This window comes from Ips typographus, linkage group LG5 (assembly GCF_016097725.1).
Source record: "Ips typographus isolate SLU linkage group LG5, UJ_Ityp_2.0, whole genome shotgun sequence".
Lineage (NCBI taxonomy): Eukaryota > Metazoa > Arthropoda > Insecta > Coleoptera > Curculionidae > Ips > Ips typographus.
In genome coordinates this window covers 13,443,149-13,459,261 of record NC_138426.1, presented here as the reverse complement: position 1 = coordinate 13,459,261, position 16,113 = coordinate 13,443,149, and the positions used below count along the sequence as shown (strand labels likewise).

General features: G+C 35.4%; 3 protein-coding genes and 4 non-coding genes across 10 annotated transcripts; 5 read left to right on the top strand and 2 right to left on the bottom strand.

Moving 5' to 3' along the window:
- Positions 1-25: 25 nt before the first annotated feature.
- Positions 26-1,473, bottom strand: Rae1 (ribonucleic acid export 1). Its single transcript, XM_081980502.1, has 3 exons — positions 1,325-1,473; positions 979-1,262; positions 26-925 (listed from the first exon to the last, which is right to left on the bottom strand). Exons 2-3 carry the CDS (start codon positions 1,252-1,254, stop codon positions 125-127), a joined length of 1,077 nt encoding a protein of 358 aa, XP_081836628.1. The 5' UTR covers positions 1,255-1,262; positions 1,325-1,473; the 3' UTR covers positions 26-124.
- Positions 1,474-1,978: 505 nt separating this feature from the next.
- Orc3 (origin recognition complex subunit 3) lies at positions 1,979-4,651 on the bottom strand. The gene is made up of 9 exons (XM_081980496.1): positions 4,484-4,651; positions 4,299-4,433; positions 4,139-4,247; positions 3,696-4,087; positions 3,451-3,639; positions 3,081-3,398; positions 2,481-3,029; positions 2,228-2,427; positions 1,979-2,162 (listed from the first exon to the last, which is right to left on the bottom strand). The coding sequence occupies exons 1-9, from the start codon at positions 4,514-4,516 to the stop codon at positions 2,060-2,062; spliced, it is 2,028 nt and encodes a 675-aa protein (XP_081836622.1). The 5' UTR covers positions 4,517-4,651; the 3' UTR covers positions 1,979-2,059.
- Positions 4,652-4,912: 261 nt separating this feature from the next.
- On the top strand, positions 4,913-12,600 carry LOC145729648 (adhesion G-protein coupled receptor G6-like). 4 transcript variants are annotated; one of them, XM_081980487.1, is made up of 7 exons: positions 6,098-6,162; positions 6,344-6,389; positions 7,822-7,868; positions 8,056-8,096; positions 8,285-8,311; positions 8,499-9,036; positions 9,386-12,600. In XM_081980487.1, exons 6-7 carry the CDS (start codon positions 8,992-8,994, stop codon positions 12,533-12,535), a joined length of 3,195 nt encoding a protein of 1,064 aa, XP_081836613.1. In that variant the 5' UTR covers positions 6,098-6,162; positions 6,344-6,389; positions 7,822-7,868; positions 8,056-8,096; positions 8,285-8,311; positions 8,499-8,991; the 3' UTR covers positions 12,536-12,600. The 4 variants fall into 4 exon arrangements, 2 of the variants coding, with proteins under 2 accessions (XP_081836613.1, XP_081836614.1); XR_014178430.1 differs by lacking the exon at positions 9,386-12,600 and adding an exon at positions 4,913-5,914 and having other exon boundaries at positions 8,285-8,556; XR_014178429.1 differs by lacking the exon at positions 9,386-12,600 and adding an exon at positions 4,915-5,914 and having other exon boundaries at positions 6,104-6,162; positions 8,285-8,556.
- Positions 6,204-6,281, top strand: LOC145730044 (small nucleolar RNA snR60/Z15/Z230/Z193/J17). Its single transcript, XR_014178528.1, has one exon. It is a non-coding gene; the product is annotated as a small nucleolar RNA snR60/Z15/Z230/Z193/J17 (small nucleolar RNA).
- Positions 7,679-7,760, top strand: LOC145730043 (small nucleolar RNA snR60/Z15/Z230/Z193/J17). Its single transcript, XR_014178527.1, has one exon. It is a non-coding gene; the product is annotated as a small nucleolar RNA snR60/Z15/Z230/Z193/J17 (small nucleolar RNA).
- Positions 8,137-8,219, top strand: LOC145730042 (small nucleolar RNA snR60/Z15/Z230/Z193/J17). Its single transcript, XR_014178526.1, has one exon. It is a non-coding gene; the product is annotated as a small nucleolar RNA snR60/Z15/Z230/Z193/J17 (small nucleolar RNA).
- LOC145730040 (small nucleolar RNA snR60/Z15/Z230/Z193/J17) lies at positions 8,358-8,441 on the top strand. Its single transcript, XR_014178525.1, has one exon. It is a non-coding gene; the product is annotated as a small nucleolar RNA snR60/Z15/Z230/Z193/J17 (small nucleolar RNA).
- Positions 12,601-16,113: the final 3,513 nt, after the last annotated feature.

Below are 16,113 nucleotides of genomic sequence, written 5' to 3'. Positions count from 1 at the left end.
GTGTCAAAACAATGAGAGATAGAAATAGATACAAACACCTATAACTTTTATTTCAATAATTGAAAGCGTTTACACCTTTTAATTATAATTTAATAGCTACTTTAAAATAGACAAAAAGATGCAATTAAGCTGATGTTCTAGGTTTACACTCATCATAGCAGCTCCTCAAAAAGATGTAGTTTTTCTTCTGTGGATTGTAGAATTCATGTCCTTTACTCCAATCATAACTGACTGCATAAGCAAATATCTGTCCATTGTGATTAAATGCACATCTAGTTATAGCCTGATCCATCAATTCGGAAGCTTTCAATTTGGTACGGGCGTCCTTGTCCCAGAAACTGAAAGATCCATCTGCACCCACAGTAGCTAAAGTGCCGTGCACTGGATGAAAGGCTATGTCATTGACTGCATAAATGTCTTGGAATCCATTTGGAGTGCCATTTGATCTGTGACACTTGAAAGTAAAGTTGTCCTTAGGGTTTGATGGGTTGACATATTGAATGGCCACTCTGCCCTCAACTGAACCTAAAGCATAACCAGTGGGGGATTTTTTCTTGTCTTTGAAAATTGCCACACATCTATGCTGGTATTTTAAAGGGCTGTCAAGCTTTTTAAACTCTTGTGGTTTCCCTTCCAGTTGATATACTATAATTTGACGGTTGGCTACCCCAACAACTGCCATTGGGTAGTCAACATCAGCACAGTAACATCTCTCAGGTAAATTGATGCTCAGCATGGGATTTGGACTGCGCGTATCCCAAAATTTCAGAGTTTTATCCCAAGATCCAGTCATCAAGCAGGAATAGTTGGGTGCTTTAATCCAGTGGCAGGTTTTAATAGGCGCATCATGAACTGCCACTTGTACCACCTGATTGCTGGCCAAATCCCACATCTTTGCTTGTTTATCACAACCAGCCATGAAAACCTTTTAAAATCAATGTAAATGTGATTGAGCAGAGAGTAATAACCACAACCTACCTTTGTGCCGTCATCACTCCAAGCCACATCCAAAACTGGGGCCCCACAAGACTGCATTGACTTGGGAATGCTGGTGCCTGACTGTTCAATCTCCCAGCATCTGACATTGTTGTCCCAACTGCCCGCGATGAGAAAATTCTGGGGCAAAGTACTAGGAGAAAATGCCAAGGAACTGATCGAGTCATCTGGGGGCTGTACCACTTCGTAATCCTTCATAGGATTCGTGTTTGTAACGGTGGTGTTGGTAAAACCACCAATTCCACTTTGATTGAACATGATTTCAACTGTACAGATGGGTAAATGAAAATCTGTTCTAGAATTAGTAATTTTATGTTAAGTTACTTACAATGGAATTTTGGTTTACACTTTTTTGTACAGTGTTTCCGAAAACCACAATAATAAACAACTTTCCACTTCCACAATAATTAGGTTTGTCATCTGTCATTTTGTATCGTCTTGATAGTTGTCACGTGACAGTATTAATTATCCAAAAAGTAAAATCACGTGATAAATGTCAAACTCAAATCAGCTCGCATAACCTCAGAAAAACTTGGTTTTTGAATTTTTTAAAATTGTGAAATTTTTAAAGCAAGAAAATAGTTGATTTTTGTAAATATGGCTTGTTCCCGTTTAGTCAGTTTTCTGAAAAAAACTCCCAATGTAATCAATCATCTTGTAGGCACATCAAAACTGTTAGAAACAAATACTAATCCGTGGATAAGTAGGAGACTGCATACATCAGCCCTAAAAAGCACTCTGCCTTTGGGACAGATGGAAAGTAAACTGCGACTGGAATACACTTGCAAAGTGTGTGGCTCCAGAAATCTCCACACCATCTCCAAAGTTGCCTACAACCAGGGAGTTGTGATTGTTACCTGTACTGGATGTCAGAACAATCATGTAATTGCGGACAATTTGAAGTGGTTTAGTGACCTGAATGGTAAAAGGAACATTGAGGAAATTTTAGCTGAAAAAGGTGAACTAGTGAAAAAAAAAAATATTGACTAACATAACAAAAATATATTGTATATATCCAGTAGCAAAAATAAATTATCAAAATAAATATAGTAAACTAATGAGATTAACCCTCCCAAGTTAAGCGCATTACATGATCTGCTTTCCTCTTTGAACTCTTTATAAAACCAAGATACTCCATTTCAGTCACTGCTTGAGTAAACCGGGCTCTGTGCACACATTAAAGAAAATTCCCAACACTTTTCAAGTCAAATTTGTTAAAAAAAAAGGATACTGCAACTGTGGATCAACAACTTTCTTAGACTCGCCATCACCTTCATCTTCATGTTTTGAATCCACCACACACAGAAAGGCACACAGCCAATCATACAAGTTTATCATTTTTCCCCACTCCAGGTGAAGTTTGTAGACAATGCATATGTCAGGCATTGTGGCTTTAATAGTTTGTGCATTGAATATTTGGCAACATTTACACTGTAAAAATGGACGTCACTAAACAATCTTTCTTTTAGTGTTGTAAAACTGACCTGTAAATAGTAGTGAGGATTCCTAAGGGCATTGTGAATTGCTGATCTATGTGTACCAATTATTTTGTCTTTAATTGAAATATCTTCAAAGAAGAATATTTCATAAAAATGGAATGAAGATGGATGCGCTAAGTAGGTTTCAAAATTTGATGACAGGAATGTAAGAATTTCTTCCCTGACATTCTCAAATTTTCTCACAGAGTTAGAGCATTGTTTGGAACGCGACAGTAAAGCTTTTTTTAATGCTTTACGATCTGTAACACCTTTTAAAGATGAATTATCAGATTTTTGTATCACTTCATTATCAACTTCTGGATTTTTTATTAGGTTATCAATAAGGGTGTGGTATCTGTCCACTTCCAAGCAGAAGTCTTTCAGTTGGGTCTTTTTACTGTCAACATTGACATACTTTTCCATTACCTTCTTTATGTTGTACAATTTTGACCTTAAATCACCCATAGATTGGAAGCCTAGTAACTGGAATGCCTCTTTGTATTCCTTGGAAGTTGTTAAAGGTTTAGTGACTGCGATAGTGTACACTTCTCTAAGCTACAAAAAAACAATGGTGGATGCGTGTTTCAAACTGAAACACTAACTCACGTTTTGGCCTAGAGGCAGTTCAGGAAGTTCATCAACTAAAGCGTGAAGACATTTGAGAAACACATGAAACCGCTTAATGTATTTTTGGATCAAAACTATTTTTTCATAAGCAACCTTTTTAAAATATTCCTGGTCGTTGAAAAGTTTAATTTGATTTTCATAAGTCTCAGATTCAACAAGTGTCCTAAAGGATGGAAGCTGTCGCATATTTTCACAATCATCATGTGTAAATATATTAAGAATAGATTTGACCTCTTTTTTGCCGATTTGGCACAAAGCCATGGCGTTTCCGTGACTAAAATGTTCCATCATTGCAAACTAAAAGTTTCCTATTATTTTATCAAGTTAAGTAAATATAGACACAACAAACCTTAATGTTTTGTACAAAATTCCTAACTGAAAAATCATAGAACAGGAAGATTTCAGTAAACAAATCAAAAACCTTCCCACCCAGCTGGAAAGGGCAGTAAGGAGTAAGAAACAACTCTTCCAAAACATTATTCAAATGCACTGCAGATGGTTCACACTTGAACACATTGATGTTAATTTTTGAGATCACCTAACAAATTAAATACACTATACATTCCTAGTGCTGTATAATAAAATAAAACTCACATGATATGGTAAATTTTTATACAAAGTTTCAACAGAAGTAGCAACTCCAAAAATAAAAACAAAAGGCAGTTGACCCAAATAAGAGTGAACTACTTGAATAAATCCCTGAAGCAACTTAGGGCAGCACCCCTCAAAATTAGGAATAATAACAACAAGCAGCTTTTCTACATTGGTTTTGTATAAATCCTGATACCAGCTGTTTAGTAAAGCAAAGCTGATTTGTGCCTTTTTCATATCAGGTTCACCCATTAATTGCAAAATCATGGTTTCCATTAAATACTTTAAACTGCTACATTCTTCAGTGGTTAAAAATGCCACATGGGGACTGATGTGATTTCTAACCAAATCATATAAACCTTTAAACTGGGCATTATGATCGGGCATGTTGATTCCTTTGAGTAATTTTAATTATTTTTTAATTACTGATCAGTTGCTGGACTTACCAGTTAATAAAGCAGCTGTAGGTATTTCATTGAGAACCTCATTGTGGCTGTTCCCTACATAGTTAAGTAGCTCTGCTGTAGTTGATGCAAACATTTCTACAGAAATTCTCTACAAGTTTATTGGTTAAAACTGTTGTAAATCTTAGAAATTTATGCAAACCTTATATTCCCTATTAAGTGCAGACCATAGGGCCCTGTACTCTTGATACCATAAATTGGCCATAAAAGGATCATTATCTTTGCTTCTAGAGTGTGTTTTGTTTGGTTTGAAACCATTTTTAAAGACAAAAACCCCCTAAAAGTACTATGTATACTATTACAACAGTTTGAAATGTTACTACTTACTTTGGAAACTGATGCAGTGTCTTCACCTGACATATTTCTAGTTTTTTAATGATGAAATAACTTGAGGGATTTTAAATTAATAGTGCTTATTAACTAATTTGGCCAGAGTATAGTTTTTTTGTTTAATTTTTGTTTCCCGCCAATCAAGTAGAAATAACAATAACCTAAAAAAATATGTCCTCCTAACCTAATACCACAGTAAGAAAAAAATCACGTGACCAACTGTGAGAAAAACTACTACAAAGTCATATGATTCTCGACGTCCGTCAATTGTATTTAACCTCACATTAAAAAAACGACAGTTTGTATCACTTTATCACATGACTTGTACTAATACTTGATATAGGCATCTCACGTGCTTATATCACAATTTGACATTTTTCAGACTTAGGTTAGAGGTTTTGTTTACTTTGATTGGAAATCTGGAAATCACCATTTTTAATTTCATTTTGTGTTGTGGTTTGTGGTAGGTAGGACGTGTTTCTTAATTTCAAATCTGCGTTTATAACCCCAATCCTTTGGTAAATTTACTAAAAAAAGCCACTTTTGCTTTAACTATATTAGTGGTTTTTGTATTTATTAAATATTTTCTTGTAATGTGTGCCCATTCTGTAAAATTCCCACAGAATAATCAGGACAATTTAGATCAAAATCTTGAACTGTTGAAATTCCAAGACACTCGCCTGGTTAGTGAATACAGAGCCAATCTGCTAGAAACCCAAGCCCGGAAATACTGGGATCAATTTTACAAGAGAAATGAAACACGTTTTTTCCGGGACCGACATTGGACTACCAGGGAGTTTGCTGAACTCCTAGGGGAAGACAATAAGCCTGAAACTGAGAGAGTTTTGTTTGAAATTGGCTGCGGTGTGGGTAACTTCATATATCCTTTAGTCGAAGAAAAACTAAATTTACGCATATTCGCATGTGATTTGTCACCAAGAGCTGTAGAATTTGCCAAAACCAATTCTCTCTATGACCCCACAAAAATAACAATTTTCCAGTGTGATATCACTCAACAAGATGAAGTGTTTAACCATATTCCAGCTGGGTCTCTTGACATTATAACCTTAATTTTTGTCCTTTCTGCCATTCACCCTGATAAATTTTTGTCCACACTTCTAACCCTATACAAGCTACTTAAACCTGGAGGTTTAATTCTTTTTCGCGACTACGGTCTGTATGACATGGCACAGTTGCGCTTTAAACCTGGAAGCAAGATAGCTGAAAATTTTTACATGAGACAGGATGGCACTAGAAGCTACTTTTTCTCTTTGGAGATTACAAAAGACTTGTTTGAAAAGGCTGGGTTTAAACTGTTGGTTAACTCATATGTCCACCGCCGTACTGTGAATAAGAAGGAAGATGTGGATGTTGGTAGGATTTTTGTGCAAGTCAAAGCCGAAAAGTGAAGAAGACAAGCTGGGAAAAGTGAGTATTTTATTTCAGTTGTCAGTTGCCTTATTAATAATTTTCAATGATGACAATCAATACCGTTTGTTATGAATATTGGTGATTATTCCTAAAACATGCACTACCAACTGATTTTATGTGTGTAATAGAAAAATGTTGTTTTTTTGTTAAAATTTGTGCTTTAACTTTGTATTAAAATTGTTCTAGGATGCAGCTCAGTTAATTGGGACCTGAGATTAAGCTAAGAAGCAGAGGATTAATGTGAGGTAAGTTAATTAATATAAGTATTTAATTAGAAAACTAACACTCTACTATGATGATTGTATAGTTCAGATGATTATTCTGATTACAACTGCAATTTTGTCTTTCGCTCCTATCTGATTTTTCAATTCACTTCTATTACCCATGTTTTGCCTCTATAAAGATCTAATTTCAGTTTTTTTCTAGGACTATTTCGATTTTGGTGCTCCAAACAGTATTAGTGGCTGAGATTGTAAGTATTGGTAAACACAAACAAATTCAATCTGTAAATTTACATGAAAGACATTAACTACTAAATAAATTAATGTGTTAGCTGTTTCAAACATTGTGAATGAGAATTTTTGCATTAACAGTAAATAACCATTGAATAAGTGAAGAAGAACACAGTTTTTTAATTATTTATATGGATATCAATAGACTACTTCAATTTCTGGTCTTCAAACAATAGTTTTAAACAAAATAATAACTGAAATATGTGAAAACTAAAAATGAAGAGAGATAAAGTAGTACATTTTTGGCGCTCAAAAGCATTATTAACAATGTAATGCAGAGCTTGGGGGCTGTTTTCAATTACCCCCTATATTGAGATATTAAAGGCTTCTTTCTGAATGACAAAAACATGTTGCAAAATGTATAAGTATCAATTTACCAATTTGACCAAAAAATTTCCAAATACTCCTGAAGTAGTCTAAAAAAATGTAAAAACATTCCAAAACACTATAAAACCTCTAAAATGTCTTGCAAAACTTACAAAGCAGCCTAGAAGCTTCTAAAAGCTTCCAAATGCTTTTCAATTTATCTAGAAAGTTTCAAAAGCTTCTGTATGCTTCTAGAGCAGCATACAGAAGCTTTTTAAATGTCTTAAAGGCAGTCCAGAACCTTCAAGGTTCTTTAAACTGCCCAAACACCTTCCAAATGCTTCTAAAATAGCCTAGAATGGTTTCAAAACACTACACAAACTCCAAAATATGTCTAAAGACTTCCAAAACAGTCTAGAAGCTTCCAAATGCTTTTAAATACTCTAAAGACTTCTCTCTTCTCTCAAGGCAGTCTAAAAGCTAAATGCTTCTAAAGCAGTTTAAAAGCTTCCAAAACTTAAAATTTACATGTCTTAAAAGCAGTCCATAACCTTCAATGCTCCTAAAGTAGTCTAAAAAGATTTCAAAACACTACAGAACCTCCAAAATGCTTCTAAGGCAGTCGGAAGTCTGTCAAACAGAAGATTCTAAACGCTTTTCAACTAGTCTAGAAGCTCCCAGAAGATATTAAAGCAGTTTAGAAGCTTCCAAAAAATTTTGTGAACCATGTAAGAGATTCCAAAAGCATTCCAGAACCTTCAATATGCTGTTTAAACAGTCCAAAAGCCTTCCAAATGCTCTCAAGTAGTTCAAAAACACTTTTGTTGTGAAGTTTTCAAAACAGTCTAAAATCTTCCTGATGCTATGATAATGATGAAGCAAATTGAAATCTTTTTTAGTGAGAAAGTTTTAGAAATGTTTTTAATCTGGACTCTATTAATTACTTATTATTATGATGACTGCATAGTTCACATGACCATTGTGATTACAATTGCAATTTGTCTTTCGCTCCTATCTGACATTTAAATGAATCCAAAACCAATTGTTTCTTTTTTGTATTACATTTTAATTTAGCTTTTTTTTTAGTACACATCTTAACACAACCAAGGCCACCAGGAATACAAGATTGGAAGGTAATTATTTTTTACTATTACAAATTACTAACAACGTTCGAATTAATGATGATTTTTCTTACCGTTTTAACTGAATGATCAATGATTATTCCACAAACATGCACTACCAGCTGATTAATTAAGCTTATTTACTTTAAATACATCTCTGTTAGTTACAGCATTATTTTAAATAAATGGCAATTTTCAGATTGTACCTGCAACCCGCTGGTCCTTTTTTCTCTAGTTAAGGTAAGCACAACCTGATACAATTCTGATTAAATTTAAATCAAGTTAAACAGTGATGACAGCATAGTTCAGATGATTTCTAATGATTACAACCGCATTTGTCTTTCGCTCCTATCTGAGTTATTATAATGAATTGGTCATCCCTGTTTTATTAATTTTGTTACTGTTTAACCAACTATTTATTATTTCAGGCAGTTGCTCAGTCATCTTGGATAGAGGTAAGTTTATCAGGTCACTAATTTGAATTAGTGACCTGATTGAATAAGTTTAAAAATGATGATTGCATAGTTCAGATGACTAAATGATTACACACTTTTTTGTCTTTCGCTCCTATCTGATATTTAAATCTATTTTAGTTTTAAGTGATAGTCATATTCAGTTGCTGACTGTACTTTTTGTTTTCAGTGCAGAGGCAAACTGAAATCAAATTTTGTAACTAGAAAAAATAAATAATTTGAGAGTTTTTCCTGTTTTTCCTTTCTAATCTAACATTGCTAATAACACGTCATATTAATCTACCTGGACTAATTAACTGCTCAAACATGTGGTTCAAATCCGCCTAATCAGTTAAACAAATACACCTTATTAGCACGCGTACAATTTAGGGCTTTGTTAATTTTTTTTCTGGACCTCATTTCAGTGAATGTCAAGTACTTTTTTTGCAAAAATAATTTTTGCTCCTTTTAATCGAAATGTATGATTCAGATAACGCTTATGTGTGGCTTGAGTTGGATAGCCCCATCACTTTAATTTGTTCCGCAAATGTAGATACTGCACTTCCTTTTGTTTAACTTGTCAAATTTTGATTTGTAAGTGCAATAAAATTTAAACAAACCTTTCTGGCTGGGACTTCAACATTAGTATTAATAAGTGTGTACGGCCGGGAGGCCATGGTATAATGTGGAGCTTGTGGATCTCAGTTTTGGTTTTCTTCATTGGTCAGGTAAGTGAAGACTTCAGTAACTAAAAATGAAGTTAGTCTAAAAGCTGTTTGTCCTCCAACATGTTGTTTTGCCTAACGAAGGTATAGTCCAAGGTGTCCAAAGCAGCCCTCATCCAGTTTTTCCCAGCAATCCAGGTATACCAACATTTCGTTTGCACTCTTTGGGCCAAATTAAACAATGTTATTTCCTACTCTGTTCATGGTAACCAATACCAGTGTTGCACTATTTTACTGTTCTCTGCTATTGGTTATTAAAGTTATAAAACTAATTTCCTCTCTCAATCTATAACACTGTTCCATAAAATAATCCCACATAACCACTAGAATTAACTAAACAAACATTTTTCAGGTGAAATCCCAATACGACACCTGCAGTCAAGAAAACCCCAACGCGTTCCAATATGAATCCTCTTGTAAATCGACGTTGATGTGCTCCACGTGTCTGACCAACTCCCTCACCTCCACACTGTTCAATTGCGATTCCGAGGGAATGTGCTACTACTTATCCTCGGCTCAGCCCTTTAAACGTGGCTGCAATTTGAAGGGAACCTTCGAGGATATGGTGTCTTATGATAATTCTTCTAATTGGAACGTTTCGACTTTTTGGTATCCTGCCAAGCGTTTTATCAAATATGGAGACTATCGGTCTACCACTTGGGGGAGTTTGTACGGGTCTAGTGTACAGGACAAAGTTAATGTTTCTGTACCGGATTTTGATAAGGATTGTTTGATTTTTGGAAATAGTACTGACGAAGTGTTTCCGGAGGATTGTGATGCGCAGCACCAGCATAATTGTACTATTTCCGAGGCGGATCAACATCAATTTTGTTCTTCCGACTGCACTTATTGTTTTAGTGGTCTTACTTGCGTTGCGAATGTATCAACTTATTCACCAGCTACCACCTGGAGGAGGTGGGTTGAATATAGAAGACACCCTTTTAATCCCTGCACTGGTTGTTTCAGAAGGGTGAATCACTGTCCAGGAAATGCCAACATGGTACTTTCTTTTAATGGAAGGTTGTTCCTTACAATCTATAGCCCTTCTTGTTTGTACAACAAAGGAGATCCCGACTACATCTACTGTTTCACTGATGCTGGAGATGAATTGATAAAGCGAGTGAATATAATGTTGGTAAGGAAGGACGAAGGGTATCCATATTTAAGTGCTCGGAACTACCTAGTTTACCAAGTGGAACTTGAAGATTACATTGGGCAGTACTGGTGCGAAACTGTCGGACACCTAGAAGGCAATACAGAATACAAGTCAAACACTATAATGGCTGCTAAAATTACAACAAGCAATGAGTTTGCTGTCAGACTTAGAATCAGCTCAATATGCAGTTACATGACCTGTCCACCTACAAACGAGTTAGACTTGCTTTTAAACGACATTAAGCAACCAATAGAAAGCCAGAATTTTGCTAAAGTTCGACTAATGAAAATCACTGCATTTCATCAGAACGCAGACATTACTATTCATGCGTCTACGTTGCATTGGAAATACCAACTAGTAGAAGACTTTAACCATTTAAAAAACATATTGCTCGACCTGCCTGATTATATTAAAGTAGTTAGCGTGAGAAGTTCTGAAAGATGTCTACCAGAAGTGGAAGGCAACTTAACCTGGCCTATTACCAGAAGTTTTCAGCGAGCTTTAAGCAACGAATTTTGTCTTCAAGAAAATGGGGCTCCAGTGTCACGATACTGTTCCGGGGATTTTATTTCCGGTTTGCAATGGGGAAAAATTAAAGGCACCTGCTCTCTAGAAAGTAGCAACTACAATACAGAAACTTTATTACTGCAGACTTATCTTTCTAAAGGAGTTTCTGCTGGAGTGATGGAGGGCGTCAGCGAAATTGTGGAGTATCACAACCTATCTTTAGTCGATTTGTATATTGTGTCCCGAATTCTGGAGAAGTCATCTGAAGTACCTGTGACAACCATGTTGGATGCAACTTTTAATGTTGTTAATGGGTTACTGCAAAAAGATATAGATTTGCTTTTTTCTGCCCAGAGTGAGTTTAACTTGACTGATTCTTACTTGAGAAATTGCGAATTGCTTGTACTGAACACTACTAGTCGTATTAACCAAACCTCAGTTACGTTAAAGAAGGATAATGTGATTTTCCACTCTTTTAACCCTTTAAAAGATGACACTTCAGGGTTTGTGTTGTATAAGAATTACACTATTAAAAACCTTCCATCGGTGCTAACTGAAGGATTTGATTCGGTGGAAGATATCCATGAGGTAAAACTAGCTGTATGCATTTCGCCAGAAGATATCGCTGCAATAACGGAAAACCAACTTTTAAATGTGAGCGCAGTGTTTGTGATTTACTTGAATGGAAACTTTTTTCCTGCAAATACCACTTCTGAAGTTGACCTGGTGGTTAATGCGAATTTGCTCAACTATGACGACTACCTGCAGGGTCCTATTGAGATTTTGGTGAATTCCGGCTCGAATTTGAATTCCACTTGTGCTTTCTGGGATTATGGAAACCCGCAAGATCCAAAAAAAGGTGATTGGTCTTCTTCAGGGAGCAGTTTCGAAGGAACTATTGAAAACAATCCGAATCTTCAGAAGTGTTCTTACTCTCACATCACCCATTTGGCACTGCTCGTTGTCAGAGATCAAAGTGAGGAGTTTCTGGAAGGGGTTAATGATACTATTTTGAGTCTAATGACTGCTATTGGTAGTATGCTTAGTTTGTTTGGGATCAATGGAATATTCCTCACTTCTTGTATGTTTAAATTCTGGAGGGACAAAACAGGCACTCAAATTTTGTTACATTTGTCGTTTGCCACTTTACTTGAAATAGTTTTTATGTACTTAAACGGTATCAAACTATTTGATTGTGTGGTGTCTGGTTGTATACTACAGTATGTGATTATAAGTAAGTTTGCTTGGATGCTTATCTACGCTTTTTGTCAATATCTACGTTTCGTTCAGGTCTTTAAATTGATGCCAAACAGATTTCTTGCTAAATCAATTTGTTTCGGTTGGGGTTTTGGAATTATTCCAGCACTTTGGGTGGCACTTTCCAACCCCACCACATATTACAAGCAAACATTTTGTTACCCCGATGGAATTTACTTGTACATAGGACTGTACTTACCGGTGGCTGTAGTGGTGGTCATAAATTGCGGGGTGTTTTGCAAAATAATGCGTGAGGTTACCAAAGGCAACTTGGACAAATTCCACTCGACCACTGTGCGAATTCAACAGATCAAATTGGCTGTTTTACTGTTTTCAGTTCTGGGAATACCTTGGATTTTCGGGATTGTCTCCAATGTGGCTCCGTGGCGATGGTTGAAATTGGTGTGCGTGTATATTTTTACCATTACCGCCATTTTGCAAGGTTTTCTGATGTTTCTGTTCTACGTTATCTTCAACAAAGAGACTAGAAGCTCGTGGCAACGGGTGTTGTTTTATGATAAAGAAAATTATAAAATATTTTCTACATCTAAATCGCAATCAATTTCGGGGAGTGTATCTTAAGTTTTTAAACTTTTGTATTAGAAATTATTGTGCTATATAGTTTATATGGATAAATAAGTAGTAAATTGTTTTTTATTTTAATTTACCTTAAATAAGTAGGTACTATCACACGGAAAATTCACTTAAGAAGTTTAAAAAATAATATTGTAGCCAGTTTTCATAGTTTCCAGACAAACTAAAAGACTTTAGTTTTGAAAATTGAATTAGAAAAGATAAAAATTTCAGAAGCTTAAAAATTGTGTTTGTAACCAGTTTTCATGCAAATCGAGAGACTTTAATACTGAAAATTGACTTGTAGACATAAAAACTACTTTTTCAAGAATTTGTTACTACAAATTCACACATTTAAACCTTAAAAATTGACTTGAACCCCAAAATGTGACTGAACTAATGAAAAGTGACATCAGAAGCTTATAATTTGCATTTGAAGTAAGTTTTCATAATTTGAAGACAAATTTCAATATTTTAGTCTTGAAAATAGTCTTAGATGCAGGACATTGACATTAGATTCATGAAAATTGTCTTGAAAACGAACTTTTCGTGCTTTTTACTTTGCTTTTCATTTTCTTCGAATTCCGGACTATTTTTAGTGCTTCAAAACTGCTTTCAGCTTGGAAAATCGAGTTTCAAGACTATCTTCACCAAGTTATTGACATAGCAAACTTAAAAAACAATTTTTACATTCTTCATAGACTTAAAATAGCATTCCAAGCTTTGTCACTATTATATCGACTTCTAGACACCTCAGTGCTAAAAATTCGGGTATTTCTTAATAAACTAGACTGTTTTTAGTGTTTTAAGGCTGTTTTCAGTGCCTCAAATCGAGTTTCAAGACTATCTTTACAAAGTTTTTGACTTATCAGGCCTAAAAGCCAGTGTGTCCACTGACCATAGTCTTGAAAATGTTATTTCAAGCTTCTTCACTATTAAATTGACTTCTACACTCATAGGTGCAATAAATTGTAGCACCTCTAAGAAATTCAGACTGTTTTTAATGCTTTTTAAGACTGAAAAATTGAGTTTAAGACTATTTCCAAAAGTCAAGTTTCTTCAGTAATAAAAGTAAAAAATGTTGGTACCAAATGCTACAATAATAGTCTTGAGAACTAATTTTTAGAAATAAAATAGTCCGAAAATTTAATTTACTTCTAGACTTGTTGTCCAGTCCAGAAAATTCAGTTGTACACCAATTCAAGTCTTGAAAATATACTTTTGGACTCTCTTTAGTCCTAGTAAGGTCCGTTCTAGCATTAAAAGTCAACTTTTATACTATTTTTAGTAGTAAAAAATGAGTTTCATGCACAATACAATCTTTGTCTTGATTTCCGGACTTTTTTTAGTTCTTGAATGCCAGTTTCAGACACTCAACCAGGATGGCAGTCTGAGAAAGCGAATCATAAGACCATTCCTAGTAGTAAAAAAGTTTTTAGACTATTCAGTACAAATTTGGACTTTCACAAGTCTTGGATGTTCAGTTTTAAACTATAAAACGATTTTTTAAATTGAAATTTGCAGGACTGTATCTTCCTTAGGAAACGTTTTTCAGAAAAATGACACAATGCAAGTCAACTTATTTTTTGATTAGCTGTCAAATGGTGAATTATTGACACTTAAAACTGGACCACCCTGGATTTACTATACACAAAACAAACAGCTGTATAGAAGGTTTTATACCATTCACTAGGTTGCATGCCAAAAAAGAAAAATGGTAGAAAAAAAACCACAACCCATTATTATCCCATTGAAAATGAACAAGGTGTACCATATACCCATAACCCTTGCCCATATACGCAATAACAGGTCCTGTGACTGTTGCCATGCTAAACCACGTTTCCATACCTGAATTTTGAACCAATGGCGGCTGATTGAGCTTTAATGGAGCCATGGCGTGTGACGGGGAGAGGGCACAGAAGGAGGATCTGATTGGTCGAGCTTGCGCTTTCTGGTCTGGTTGTGACAGTTTTCTGTAGCTTGGTTTTGAAGTTTGGCAGTTTGCCACTAGAGGTCGCTTGTGGTCCGTTGTAGAACTGTAAGTGTAGATAAGACAGTTTTACCTGATTTAGTTTTTAAATTATTTGCAAACTAACTGAAATCAGTTGTCTATACTGTGCGTGAGTAGTAAGTAGAATATTTCGCACGGTGTCAAGAGCATTTGCAAGTTTGGCTTATAACGTGAATTAATTGATAGTAAGAGAACGCTATTGTTCCGAATTACATATCTGAAACATACAAAAAAAAAATCGTATAGATTTAACACGGCGTCAAGTCAATCATTTTATGTAGATAAGAAAAGTAGCTACCGGGCTTGATGCCGAGTCATTCCTGAGTCGGTTAAAAATTCATTAAACAGCATGACGTAGTGAAAATTCATGGTAGTCGGTACCGCTCTTAATTCACAACCTCACCTTGCCTGTCAACACCACAGCGGGCGCCACAAAACATCCATGTTTTTTTTATCTTTTTCTTTTTCACACGAAATCTTTTATTCTTACTATTCACCGATGAAGGAGAGTATCGACTGACACTTTCATCCAATCCAATATCCAGCTACACACAAGCCGCATTCTTTCGATCCATGATTTTGGATCCAAAAGCGTTATTCTGATCTAAAAATCACATGATATCATAATTATAAAATGAGATAGAGGTCACGTGACCTCTGTTGATACGAAATCACAAACCGAAAGAAAACAGCTACACTGCGTTCAATTGACATAACATTGAATAAGTGGCAAAATTCAGAACAAACAAGACATAAAAAAATTATACAGGTGTGGTAAATCCAAAACCGACCATAGGAAAACCGCGTAACGGACAGAGAAACGTACATTATTCCATGCGCGGGACTAAGACAGAAAACGAAAAAAATATCAAGTAGGCCATATTTTTAGCGCGCTGTTGCCAAACGCCGTAAGTATTCAATACCCTCGACAAACTTACTTACGGCGTTTGGCAACAGCGCGCTAAAAATATGGCCTACTTGATATTTTTTTCGTTTTCTGTCTTAGTCCCGCGCATGCTTATTACGTTTCTCTGTCCGTTACACGGTTTTCCTATGGTCGATTTTGGATTTACCACACCTGTATATGCCAAGTCATTATAGAAATATTAATATAAGATTCTGAAATAAATCGGGTATTCTAGAAACGCCTTCTTGAACACGGTCAAATATCTTTATTTGCCACAATTGTGATTAATTAACTTTTAACAAGATGCAACCGGCGTGTAATCGGATTCATACCCTTTGAGTGCCGCCCAATATCACCTTAAAACGAAAGTCACTGTGCGATAATTTATCATCGACAACCACCCAATATTATATAGCATTAGGTACCAAACAGGTATACCTAAAGCTAATTGAATGACTTAAGAAATTTGTAATACACCAACTGGATGTTTATTCGAACTGATGGGTGGTTTTTAATAAAGTAACTCCCAAACAAATGAATCAATTAAATTGATTTGCATAATTTCTGGTGAAAGCACTTTGTGTGACGTCATTTGACAGCAAGTCACCTGACTCCCACTGATACTGCAGGTTGTCATTTGCGCATTTGCAAACAAATTGGTCACGTGTT